The 12,256-nt window shown below is 51.4% G+C and overlaps 1 protein-coding gene across 4 annotated transcripts in view; it reads right to left on the bottom strand.

Annotated features, from left to right (window-relative positions):
• Positions 1-2,340: 2,340 nt before the first annotated feature.
• Positions 2,341-12,256, bottom strand: part of RALY (RALY heterogeneous nuclear ribonucleoprotein) — a 93,431-nt gene continuing 83,515 nt past the window's right edge. For 2 of the 4 annotated variants that reach the window (XM_084888586.1, XM_084888584.1), the window contains 8 exons: positions 9,782-10,046; positions 8,727-8,799; positions 8,493-8,540; positions 6,341-6,507; positions 5,566-5,679; positions 5,185-5,357; positions 3,929-3,977; positions 2,343-2,703 (listed from right to left, as the gene is read on the bottom strand). In XM_084888586.1, coding sequence (XP_084744712.1) covers positions 3,933-3,977; positions 5,185-5,357; positions 5,566-5,679; positions 6,341-6,507; positions 8,493-8,540; positions 8,727-8,799; positions 9,782-10,037 — 876 coding nt within the window. In that variant the 5' untranslated portion in view covers positions 10,038-10,046 and the 3' untranslated portion in view covers positions 2,343-2,703; positions 3,929-3,932. Of the gene's footprint in view, positions 2,704-3,928; positions 3,978-5,184; positions 5,358-5,565; positions 5,680-6,340; positions 6,508-8,492; positions 8,541-8,726; positions 8,800-9,781; positions 10,047-12,256 lie in introns of all 4 variants that reach the window. The other 2 variants (XM_084888585.1, XM_084888587.1) reach the window with 2 other exon arrangements.

Below are 12,256 nucleotides of genomic sequence, written 5' to 3'. Positions count from 1 at the left end.
TCTTCCTAGATGCTGTGAGCGTGTGACCTGTGAGTGAGGTTACCTGGGACCAAGCAGCCCTCCGGCAGTTTGCCAGCTCACTTCCCTCACACGAGAGCCCAGGTAAGTAGACCCACCCAGCTGAGCACAATGCAAATTGCTACCCCACAGAATCAGAAGCTAAAACATGTTTATGGAAAGGTACTAAATTTCAGGGTAGTTGTTATATAACAGTTACTAACTGATAGAAGGCCCATACTATCCCTGATCGAGGCCAACCCTCATACAGATGAGGAAGCAGACCTGGCAAGGAAAGACTTGCCTAGGGTCACAACCCAGTAAACCCACCGGCTGTGATACTCTAAGATGGCTGCTGGAACCACAAATGAGGTTTCAGATCTTAAAAACATCTAGAGCCGTGGTCAGCAAACTCATTAGTCAACAGAGCCAGATATCAACAGTACAACGATTGAAATTTCTTTTGAGAGCCAAATTTTTTAAACTTAAACTTCTAATGCCATTTCTTCAAAATAGACTCTCCCAGGCCATGGTATTTTGTGGAAGAGCCACACTCAAGGGGCCAAAGAGCCGCATGTGGCTCGCGAGCCGCAGTTTGCCCACCATGGATCTAGAGCTATTGGTCCTTTGGGCACAATCTGGCATCACATTTCTTCATCTCTTTTTGGTTTTTAGAGGTTAAGACAGCAAATTGGAAACTGTTGAGCATGGAATGGGAGATGACTTTCCTAACCGCAGACATGGGGAGGGCAGGCATATGTATGCAGGGTTTTATGGTTATGAACCTCCCGCTCATAACTGTTACTGTTCCCTGGAATGCCAGGACAGGGGTCGCGTTCTGTCCAGGATATGTTCTGGTGCCAAGGCGATTAGGCAGGCCTCTGGGTAGAGCAGATGCTTCCTCCTCAGATTCTCTTCCTGACATACTACGGAAGTCCATAGCCCCTGCTGTTCTAGCTGTCCCCCAGTATCTCAGCCAAGTAGAGACTTGTAGAGTCTGGGATGCAGTTTAACCCTTTGCACTCCGAACCATTCTGGACATTGGCTACCAGCTACTCCGAACCATTCTGGACATTGGCTACCAGCTACTCGACGCTACTTTGCGAAACGTGCGTTGAATTAACTCAATTCCCTGTAATCACTAATAAACTGCAGTGTCCCCTGAGAGGGGACATCCGAGTGATATGCTAGAATTCCGATGTCCCCTGAGAGGGGACAGCGGAGTGCAAAGGGTTAATAATGGGTGGATACTTCCCAGGTAGAAAAAGTAGGAGTGAGAGTATGTGCCAGGCTTGGAGCAAAGTATGTTTATGAGTGCCTGCCCACCAACAGCCCTAAGCCAATGAGCCCAGCCTGAGTGGCCACACATGAACCACCCGGTTCACTGGACCAGAGGAGATAATTTGTAATCTATGACTAACTCAAAACACACTGCTGTGGCAGTTAATTCTCCAGGGGGATGTGAATGTGGAGAAATTGGACAATGTTTGGGGAACACAGGGCAGGGGAGGGAGGGGACATTAGGACAGAGGTGGAGGCTGAGGGAACCTGGCCTGTTACAGAACAGAGATGAGTCTAGGTAGGCCACATGCATCCTGTGCCAAACCCCTACTGTGAGAGGTAACAGGCGTGGGCTCTTTTTTTTGCTGCCGATGAGAGTGAAGGACTTGTTCTGTGTGGTTGCTGTCTAAGGTTTGTGTGTGTGTGTGTGGTGTCAAAAGAACAGGAGAGACCGGGATCGTGTATTCCATACTCAGGAGCTGGCATTTTGTCTCGATGGTGAGAAGCCAGTCAGAAAGGGTTTTATACAGGGAAGGGAAATATTATAATTCAGAGGTAACACTGGTGGCCAATGAGAGATGGGCAGGGAGAAGCTGGAGACGGGGAGGCTGGTGAGAGGACAGAGTCCAACGGAATAAAAACTAGTCCTGAACCAGGAGAGAGAAGGGGAAGAAACAGTGCTTTAGAGCTGAGAGAGACCAGACTAGTGAGAAGCTGAGGCCTGGACCACTGCTGCCTGACCAAGTGGCTCACAAGGGGCACTCAGCCACCAAGGTGCTCTCATGGGTACTGGCACATCTGACCTCCCCAACAACCCTGCTGGCTATTTTTATCGCCATTTTAGTGGAAATTAAGGCCCAGGTGGATTAATATTATTCACCCAGACGAGCGGTCGCCAACCTTTTGGACCTCACGGACCACAACTGGTCCGAGGACCACTGGTTGGCGACCGCTGCCTCAGACAATGGTCCCTGACAGGTTAGAGGGAAGGGAGCACAGCAGATCTGCTTTCTGGCTGGACAAGAAGGCCTGAGTACCTTCATGAGAAAATGCAAACCATCCCATTTCAGAGTAAGTTGGAATCCAATCTCTTTATTGTCAGGGTCTCCTCCCTGTGCCCCCCTCCCCTCCCCTCTCCAAACCTATAGAAAAACCCCAAGCCTGGGAGTGTCCTGGACAGAGTGTAGAGAAAACTCTGTGCTCTGCCCTCTGGCCTGAGCAGTGCCAATAGGGAGGGTGTGTGGGGAGGAGAGACCAATAACTCCACCTGCAGAGGATGCGGCACTGGCTGGGATGCACGGGGGATGAGGTGCCTGCTGCCAGTTCTCTGGGACCTGCTGGGGTGGCATCCAGGGGTGGGTGCCCAGCCTGAGGCCTGGTACAGTGCATGCCCTTCGCCTTCCAGTGGCCATTGCTCCTGTCAGACTGAGAAAGAAGCAAATAGAAATTAAGGCTGAGAAGAAAAGTCCCTGTGCTCCTTAAAAATGGGTTGGGGAAAAAGCAAGGGTGTTATGATATTTGCTACTTGCAGACAGACGTATGCCTGTGCTCTGGCCTCATAATTTTCTGGCCATGTAACTTCGGCCATCTCTCTAACCCCCTTCCTGAGCCTCCATTTAGGCCCTGCACTTCACCTGTAAACTGGCTTAGCAAGGTAAAACTTACTCCTTCTGGTAAAGCAAACCATGAGGCTCCAAGAGAAAAAACTGCATGCATGGAATTTCCTAAACTAAGCTGTCAGGGAAGCCCTTGCTGGTGAAGCATCTCACAGCATGAATGTTCCCCAAGGTGCTTCCTGTTGTTTGAGGTCTTCCTCCATCCAAACATGTCTGACTCTGAGCACGGCCCCAAAGGAACAGGGCAGCGTGGCAGAGCCAGGTGGTGAGCACTGGCGAGAGCGGGCTTTGAAGCCACACACCACTGGGTTCAAATCTAGGCCCCACCAATTACCACCCTGGAGATCTTACGAGATGCGTGGTTTATTACCCTGCCCACCCGTTCAGTGCCTCAGTTTCCACATCTGTTATGGTATTGGCACGATCACAAGCTGTGGGGCACCTCCTGGCACACAGAGCGTTTCCACCTGAGAGGATCAAGTCCCAGACCCTAAGCCTGGCACAACCTCACCCTCCGATGATGAGCAGCTCCTCTCCCTACGATGCAGAGCTGGGACTGCAGCCACAGGAGAGGCCTGGGCATCCCCACACACTGAGGACTACCAGCACTCTGCGCCTCTGCTCAGGGTGTCTGTCCCTTGGATGCTTCTCCCTCAATCCTGGACAGGCTCAGCTGCGTTATCACCTCTTCCACCACAGCCCTCTTTGAAACTCCTCCCCGTTCTTCAGCCTGTGTTCCTGCTCACACTGGATGGTAACAGTTTGTGTCTTCCTCCAAAAGAGAGGAGTCTCAGAGATCCTCAAGGGTACAGACGGGTACCATGGCTCAGTGTGCCGAGGAAGCCTCTGCTGGGCGAACCTGGCTAGCCCGTCCTTGGCTCCCAACCCCACAGCCTACCAAACCCCGACCACAAAGAGGGGTGGTGAGATGGCTGGGGATAGAGGGGCCTTCATGGCCGGACACAGCACGACCCTGCCAGTCGGCCTCATGACATGCTCTCCACTTCGCCCCTTGCCCGCCAGGACCGCCGTACCTGCTCACTGCAAAGCCCCTTCCTCCGCGTCTGTGTCCTGGCTGTGCTCCTGATGGGGAGGAGGCGACAAGAGACCACACGTCATGCACTGCAAGCTCCGAGTCCTGCCCTGGGCCCAGAGCACAGCCAGAGGCCACACTCAGAAAGCGGGAGGGACAGCTGGAGGGAATGGCTGTGGGACCAGTCTACACAAGGCTGATCTGGGGTTGCATCAGGGTGGGCTGAGGGCCCCTCAGGAGAGAGAAGGAACCAGTCAAGGAAGTTCTATGTGTGGCAGGGGGCACGTTTCTGCATAGAAAGACCTTCTCAGATTGGAGTGGTCTAAGAGCCTACAATACCAGCGAGCTCTCCATCGTGGGACATCTAAGTCTTTGTGACAGCCTTTATGAAGCCTACTGTGCCCAAAGAGTGTGCTGAATTACCAGACGAGGTGCACAGAAGCAATGAGCTGGACATGAGCAGGAGCTCGTAAGTCCCTCTGTCCTCACAGAGCCCGGCAGGGGTGAGAAGAGGAAGTTCCAGGCCTAGGGAAGAAGTCTGGGCTCCCGTCCTGGCTTGACCCGTATCAGCTATAAGGCCCTGAGCAAGCTGCCTCAGTCTCCTCTGAGCCTCAGTTTCCTCACAGGGTAAAATGTGGAAGAGCAAACACTGTACAACGCAGGGCTATTGTTAAGGTTAAATGAAGTTAGAAAGTATAGACTGTAGGGCCTGGTGCTCAACTGAGTGTTCCTCAGGTAAACAAATAGTAAGCACACGACCAATACCTTATCGGCTCGGAATCTGGTTTACTTTCCACTAAATGTAAGCTCCTTGCCAAATGATTTTTACCCTCACAGACGGGGAGCTCCCTTGATCCCTCATAAGACAGCCTATTTCATGCCCATGCAACAAAGGCTTTTAGAAAATCGTCAGGGAGAATGGATACCTACTTCCCTCTGGCTTCCCCAGGAAATCCCAGGCCTGCCCCTGCAACTGTGCACACCGTATGAGCCTCCTGAGCTCCTGACTCTTCCGTCCCCCTGTGGGAAACCGAGTCTCCAGTGGGCCTGGGCTCAAGAGAGGTCTGCCTCGGACCTCTGTGGGACTTCTCCGACTGGTGGCTGAAATAGGCACCTACTTCCTGCTCGCTCCCCACTTTCCTCACAGGACTGGAGCCCCTGGAAAGAAGGAACCAGCTCAGAGGTTCCCTTCCCTGGGGGGAGGGGGAGGGACCAGGAGTGAAAACCCCAGGCTCAGCCCTCCAACCGGGCCCTCACCAGCTCTTCCTCGCTGTGTGTCAGCAGCCCCTCCTCATCGCCGTCATCTCGAGCCTGCGCTTCTCCCTGGGGTGTGCCTGCCTCAGAAGTTGTGTCCTCTTGGGGGGCCAGTGGTCGGCTACTGCCACCACTACTGCCATTGCCGCTGCCGCTGTCGCCCTTCTTCTTGCCATCTTGAGGGAAAAGGATGGTGAAAAGGGGAATAAAATTCAGCCTGGGAGAGCTTCCTGGGCAGCACTTCCGCAGAAGCTAGGCCTCAACACAGTGGGTCCAGGTGGGAAGAGAGGCCATCGCCCCTCTCTGCCATGCACTGTCCTCCCCGCACCCTTCGCCTGGGGCCCCTGGTCACTTGAACCCGGGGAAGGATCCTTGGAAGCTGACCTGGGTTGGCCTTCTGCTCCTCAGCAATCTGTTCCAAGCGGCCCAGCAGGGCGTCAATGTTGGACTTGATCTGCGTCAGCTCTGTCTTGATGGCCTGCAGCTCACTGCTCTTTACTGGGAGTGGAGGGAGTACAGGGCTGTCACCTGGGGACTGGGCGCTCTCCTAGCCCCATTCTGACACGAGGAAGACAGGCCAATGGCAGGAACTGCCCTTGTCTGCAGCTCTTTTTCTGGCCAGGGAAGAGGCTGAGGCTGCCTGTGGCTTCCCTTGAGACTCTGAAAGCCATTCTTAGAGAGACCAGACTGTCCCTCTGAACCTGTATCCTCCCCCCGCCCAACCTCTCAATTCTGAAAGGGACTGTGGATGGATAGGAAGGAGGTTCTCCTCAGCGAGTGTGTGTCTTTGCTGGTGATATAGTGGTTTCTGCCTTTCAAGATGTGTAAATGTGGGTGTTTTACAATCAGAGTGCCTGACCACAGCGTTTGCACACCGGAGTGAATGTGAGTAGTGGGCCTGTGTAGACCTGTCCTGTCCTTCCTGGAGGAAAGATGGGCTCAATGCCACAGTGCTGGACTCGGCCCAACCCAAGCCCCTCCGCCTGAAACGTCAGCCTTTTTTCTCTTAGAAATACAGGAAAATACTCACTTGGTTGTTAGAACTGCAGAACTGTGGGAGATTTGTTCCTTTATCTATTTTCCAATGTAAAAAAATGTAATTCTATTATTTTGCTAATGACAAAAGAAAAGTTATTTAGGAAGAAAGTAAGTCACTTACACTTAATTTTGACTGAGCTGGTGGTGATGGCTGTGGAGCGGGCAAAGAGCTTGGCGGGAATGGTGGCTCTGACACGCCGGACCAGGGGGACCGTGACCCGGGCTCGCTTCACGGGGACGGCCCTGGGCACGGGCACTGGCGAGAGGCGGCCCCGGTAGTCGAACAGCCTGTGGGGCAAACGGGCCAGAGTCTGCAGCACGGCCTGTGGCCACCAAGGGTCACCGTAACTTTAGACTAAAATGTGTGTAAGTGGTGACGGGCTGGCCTGCAACACACACCTCTGCTTGCTCCCAACAAGGCCTGGGGTGAAGAGAAAGGTGTTCAGAACCCTAAGAGCTGCTGGGATCCTCACTACATTCTTTTTTCCTACCAGCCAGCTGCTCAAGGGCAGGTGAGGTTGCAGGCGGTAATAGTTACAGCCCCATTCAATAGAGGAGTAAACTGAGACCAGCCCCAGAAAGGAGCCTTCCCTGGATAGAGCCACCCTGACGCCCAGGCCTGCTTTATTTCTGACCTGCATTCTGCTCCATCAACAGCCACCTCAATCCCTGGTCAGAGTTTGTAAATTTCGCCAAAGCAGTACAAACCTTCAGCTGGGAACAGAGAGCTGTGGGACTGGAGGGCAATCCCGAAGCCTGCCCGAGCCTCAGTTTCCCCATCTGCCTAATTAGGATGGCTATCCCAAATTCTGAGCCCCTGTGCCCCCCAAAACTGCTGTGAGGTAACGCACAAGAGAATGTGGTTAAAACCCGTGTTGGAAGGTGACTGATGAATGGCCAGGCTCCTAAGAGAAACAAGAGGGCCTTTCCTCATTCTGAACCCCCTCAGTCACTTTCTCCTTCTTAATCCACTTCAGAGACGGAGGGCAGGAGACTCACAGAGTATCAGGTTGGGCAACTCAATCAGATCCCCAGGCAGACTATGTGCTGCCTGCCCCACCCGCCCCCCACCATTGCCCAGCCCTCCCAGGAAGGCCTCTTTCCCTGACATGCATCAGTAGGCTGAGTAGGAGTCTCTGCCACCACATCTGCTACCACCTTTGTGCAGGGAAGGGCAGCCTCGGGGGAACACTGTAGGACCACTTTCCTGATGACAACCAGGAAACCTGACATCCATGGGCAATGCACTGCCCCGTGCCTGGCACTCCTTTGTCCAGGGGCCCCGCCCTGGGCTGGTGATTCCTGGAGATGGAAAGTCTCTGGGAACGGATCCAGTCCCAGACACTGCATTTCTGCCCCAAGGGGGAGGCGGCGGCTATGGCCTTGGCCAGAATCACGGAACCACAGGATCCCAGAGCGGGAGGAGCCCCGAGGGGTCATTTGGTGCAAGCCCACTTCACAGACTGGGAGGGAACTTGCCCAAAGTCATGCAATCCATTCAGTGGCAAAGCTGGGATTAGCACCCAGGTATTCTGACTCCCAGGCTAGGGCACTTTCAACTACACTGCACTGTCTCCTGAGAGAATTCACAGGTGAGAACACCAAGGCTCAGAAAGGTTCTGTTCTTGGACAGCCTGGGGCAGGCCAAGAGGGAGGGAGGGAAAGACAGAAGGAGAGAAGCAATGGGAAGTTTGGGCGAGCTCCCACCATGATTTCCACTCAAGCATGTGGATGGGGCCATGGAGTGGAGGCCACAGCCTCAAGTATGGGGTCTGGGTAGGCTGGGCCAGAGCCTACCGGGGACTAATTCACATTTCTAAAAGGGCTGTTAACTCTTGGCTATAAAAATAGGGCCCAGCAGCTCAGACTGCGCTGAGATCCCTCCCGGCTGGCTGGGTACCTTAGATGGAACAGCAGAAGCGTAAGAGCCCAAACCCCCTGCACTGGGCCCTGCACCGTTTTGTACTCCAACTTGCTGCATGTATGAGTCCCGTGGCTGTCCATTCCTACTGAGTCCCACCCTGGATTGAGAAAGAAGACGGCAGGCGGAGAGTGGGAGGCGATGTGGGGCGGGGGAGCTCGAGCCTGGGCACCTGCAAATTTAAGTCTCGTCCCCGCTCTGCCACCCACGCGTGGAGCAGCCTTGGGCAAATGCCTGTCCACATCTCTGGACTTAGGCTCCACTTGGATGGCTGAATGGGCTGCACCAGCAATCTCTCAGGACCCTTCCAGCTTGGCTGCTTCATGCCTGGGCACGCCCCTTCCCTGCTCACCTGTCGTAGAAGTCGTCCCGGTAGTAATCATAGTCAAAGCTGTAGCCACTGGGGAAACAAAGGGGAGAGGGCAGGGGCTTAGGGACGGCCGCTCAGCCCACTCTGCACAGGCCCTCATCTCCAAACACCCTCCCAAATTCTCGGCTCAGCACAGCAACCACCAGTGCTTACTCCCTCTGTGGAAGAGGGACCAACCCCACCCACACAGACAGACAGACAAGGCAGAGTGCCCACCTGTAAATGGCAGATGCTGCTCTCTTTAACCCCTTGGGTCTGTTGGGCTTGGGCTCACCAGCCATGTTGATGTCTGTGTGAAGGGAAAAGGCAGAGTCAGATGCTGGCAGTACAGCAGGTGCCCATACACATGTCACCCTCATGCAAGTGTGCAGCAATTTATGTGTACATATGATGTACCCCTGGCCTTTAGTCACTGACACAGCCAACCCAACAGATGTCCTCACACATTAGACTTATACCCACACAACACAGGGAAACACCTCTTTACATATTCATATACATTCAGACACATGCATGCAAGCTCATAAACATATCACTCACACATACTTCATGCACATCACACACAAATGCATTCTCAAGTACACTCATGTAAACACAAACATAGATAACACCCTCACACATGTCCACATATACAGGTAATAAGGTAATAAGGTCTCTCTCTCACACACACACACACACACACACTCTCAAGTACATTCAGACTTGTTCCCAATACCATATACAAAAGATCTAATGTGCATTCATACAGTCTAACAAACATAGTTATGCCTAGAGCAGTGCTTAGCATGTGATGGGATCTCAACAAATATTTGGTAAATGAATATATGCATATCTGCTTACACACTCATATATATTCTGACACATACTACATACATATCCACTATAGGTATATGTCCACATATTCAGTTATATCCACATACCACATACTCAGGAATACGTATACAAATATCCCCTATCAAACATACACATATACACAATACACACTCCACAGTAGACCACCAGCGTGGCCACATCTCATGTATGTAACACCAAGGCAAAGGGTACCTACTTGCTTCAACTGTGCTCCTAGCACCTCCTCCTGACTCTCAGAAAGGGTTCTAACCTAAGCAATCTGTAGCCTAATGCACTGATTTGTAACTACTAAGTTTATAACTAAGTTATAGCATCTCTGACAGGGATAGCGAGTAGTAGTAGGGGTAACATAAAAGGGATTAAAAGGGAAGCTGGAGAGTGAAAGCCAGCATCTACTCAGGAGAATGCTGGGAGCTTACCCAGGGTCTGCCCCGCCAGCACCCGCCCGTTCTCTCCCAGCACAGCTGCTCGGGCATGGCGCTCGTTGGCATACTGGACAAATGCATAGCCCTTGTGCACAGAACAGCCGGCCACACGGCCATACTTGGAGAAGATGGTCTCCACATCCGACTTCTTCACCACAGCTGTGTTGAGGTTTCCGATGAAGACCCGAGAGTTGATGGACTTGGGGTCATTCTTGTTGGTTACGTTGCTTGTCTGGATCTTCAAGGACATGGTGGGCACCTGAAGAGAGAGCCACTGTGAGGCTGGGTCCACGGGTTGGGCTCAAGGGCTGCCCATGGCCCACATCATAGCCAAATGGATTTTTTATGCTTTCCCACCCCCTCCTCCCCCCACCCCACAGCATCCAGCTCCCCATTTTTGCTCATCTTATTGGCTGATGAGCTCATGCCAGGTGCTTTACATATGTTCTCTCATTTGGTATGGACAAGCAGAAGCAAGAGAACACACATTCAGAGGTCACAATGCTAGTGAATGGCAAGGCTGGGATCTGAATCCTGGTCTGCTTGATTCTAATTCTTTTAAACTCACTCCATCTTTAATGCTCATCTCAAAGGTTACCACTCCACACAGGATCTAAATTTGAAGACCTGCCACAGCTTCTGCTCCTTCCATGTAAAAACATGGCCAAAAAGTCACATGGTAATTACATGTCTGCTCCAGAACAATATCATATTATGAGTACTGCTCAGTCTGATCCAGACATGGACCCAGCTATTGCTGTCCTTATTGGTACCCGCCATTTTGAAAACAAGTCTCACTCCAACACTCAGTGTGGGCTCAGCCTTCTGCTCATTGGTGCAACTCCCTTTGGAGATGCCTAACCCTAACCCATGGGTATGACTAATATTTTGCCAGAAACAGACTTCAATAACTTCATTAACTTGCCAAGAATGGCCATTCAAACCCATGTCAGTTAGTCCCTAAAAAGCCCATTTCTTTCAACTTCATTACAGTCCTTCCCAGAGCTCACACCCATGTAAACACTACAGTGAAGTCAGCATATTTACCTGAGAATTGTTTTTAAATGATTTTTTTAGAGTTAACTATTTTTATACTTACTCATTCAAATTTAGTTCTCTTTGCTAGGTATAATACCGGACCTACTCTTTGCTCTCTACACTCTGGCAATGTCTTTTACCCCAAATGGCTGTATAAATATCTCTGCTACCCCTTTCCATAAATAGGTTACAGCTGGGCACAAGCCACAGCGTGAAAGGGAAAAAGAAGCTCAATTTCAGTAGGAAAGGGCTAACGGTAAGCCTTGGCATTTATACCTCTTGGCTCACTGGCATGGGTTGATGTAACTCCCTTTTAGAGCACACCCATCTCAATACCCCATCCTGGAGTTCTTTCAGAAGGTGCTAAAAAGAAAAAAAGGTGCTAAAGACCCCCAAGCCACATGTATAAAACTTTCACCAGTGTAAGCTAACCATAAACTCCTACCTAATTACCTAATATATTTGGACAGAGGGGGCTTCTTTTTGGTAAAATAGAGAAGAGCTGGGTGTAAGCTGGAAAATCTGTATCCTTTGTTCCATCAGGGTTAGAGTCCACAATTCTCTCCACAATTCTCCTAGCCTGGAAGCTGGCATGTTCTGACCAACAGATGGCATTGTTTGCAAGAGAACCATAGGCTGGACAGGAGCATTCTGGAGAACCTGCTCCTAGGATATAATGGGGTCCAAGTGTGCCATCCTAAGTAAGAAAGTCTGAGGGGGCACTGCTGTTGATGAAGGGCCTGGTGGCAACCTTGGAAATGGTCTAGGAGGGACAGATTCTTTTTTGTTACTCAGTTTCCCTCTACATCCAATCGTCAACATTTATTGAGCAGTGAGGGTCACAACAGACCCATGAAAACACCCAATACACTGTCCATATGCAGGAGGAAATGCTTGAAATTTGTGATTTTCTTTGGACTCCCCATTCCTCACAATTATGAAATCCTTTTTCCTATCTGGATGACAAGCCACTCAAACGTTAATTCCTTTGCCCATCTGTGGGTATACAAGAAATTTGTGGGGCTTCTCCATGGTAATCAGATAACTCTCTCCTGGTTGGTTCAGCTCAAAACCATTGAGTTTTGGACCAGGGAGATGCTACCTGCTTTGGCTGGAGGGGACCAACCAGGCCTGGGTGTGGACTGAGATAGAAAGAGGAGAGGGGGATTATGGCTCAGAGATCTGTGGATGACAGCTGGCTCTGCCACTGATCTGGTAGGGACATGACAGTTGCTGTGTTTCCTCAGACGTCTGCCAGAACCCTCTACCACCACCGTGCAACTGCTCCTGGTATGACGGATTGTGGGATCAGTACTTGCTGCTTGGCTGGTGAGCACAGACTTTTCACTTTAGCCCCAGCCCTGTCTAGTCTTTTCTCTAATCATCTAGGGCTTAGACAATGCACATAAAAGAACTTTGCAAGCTGTAAGA

Source organism: Pipistrellus hanaki, assembly GCF_964339955.1.
Source record: "Pipistrellus hanaki genome assembly, chromosome: 6".
NCBI lineage: Eukaryota > Metazoa > Chordata > Mammalia > Chiroptera > Vespertilionidae > Pipistrellus > Pipistrellus hanaki.
Note: the sequence above shows the minus strand (reverse complement) of the source record. Positions and strands in the feature narration are given on the sequence as shown.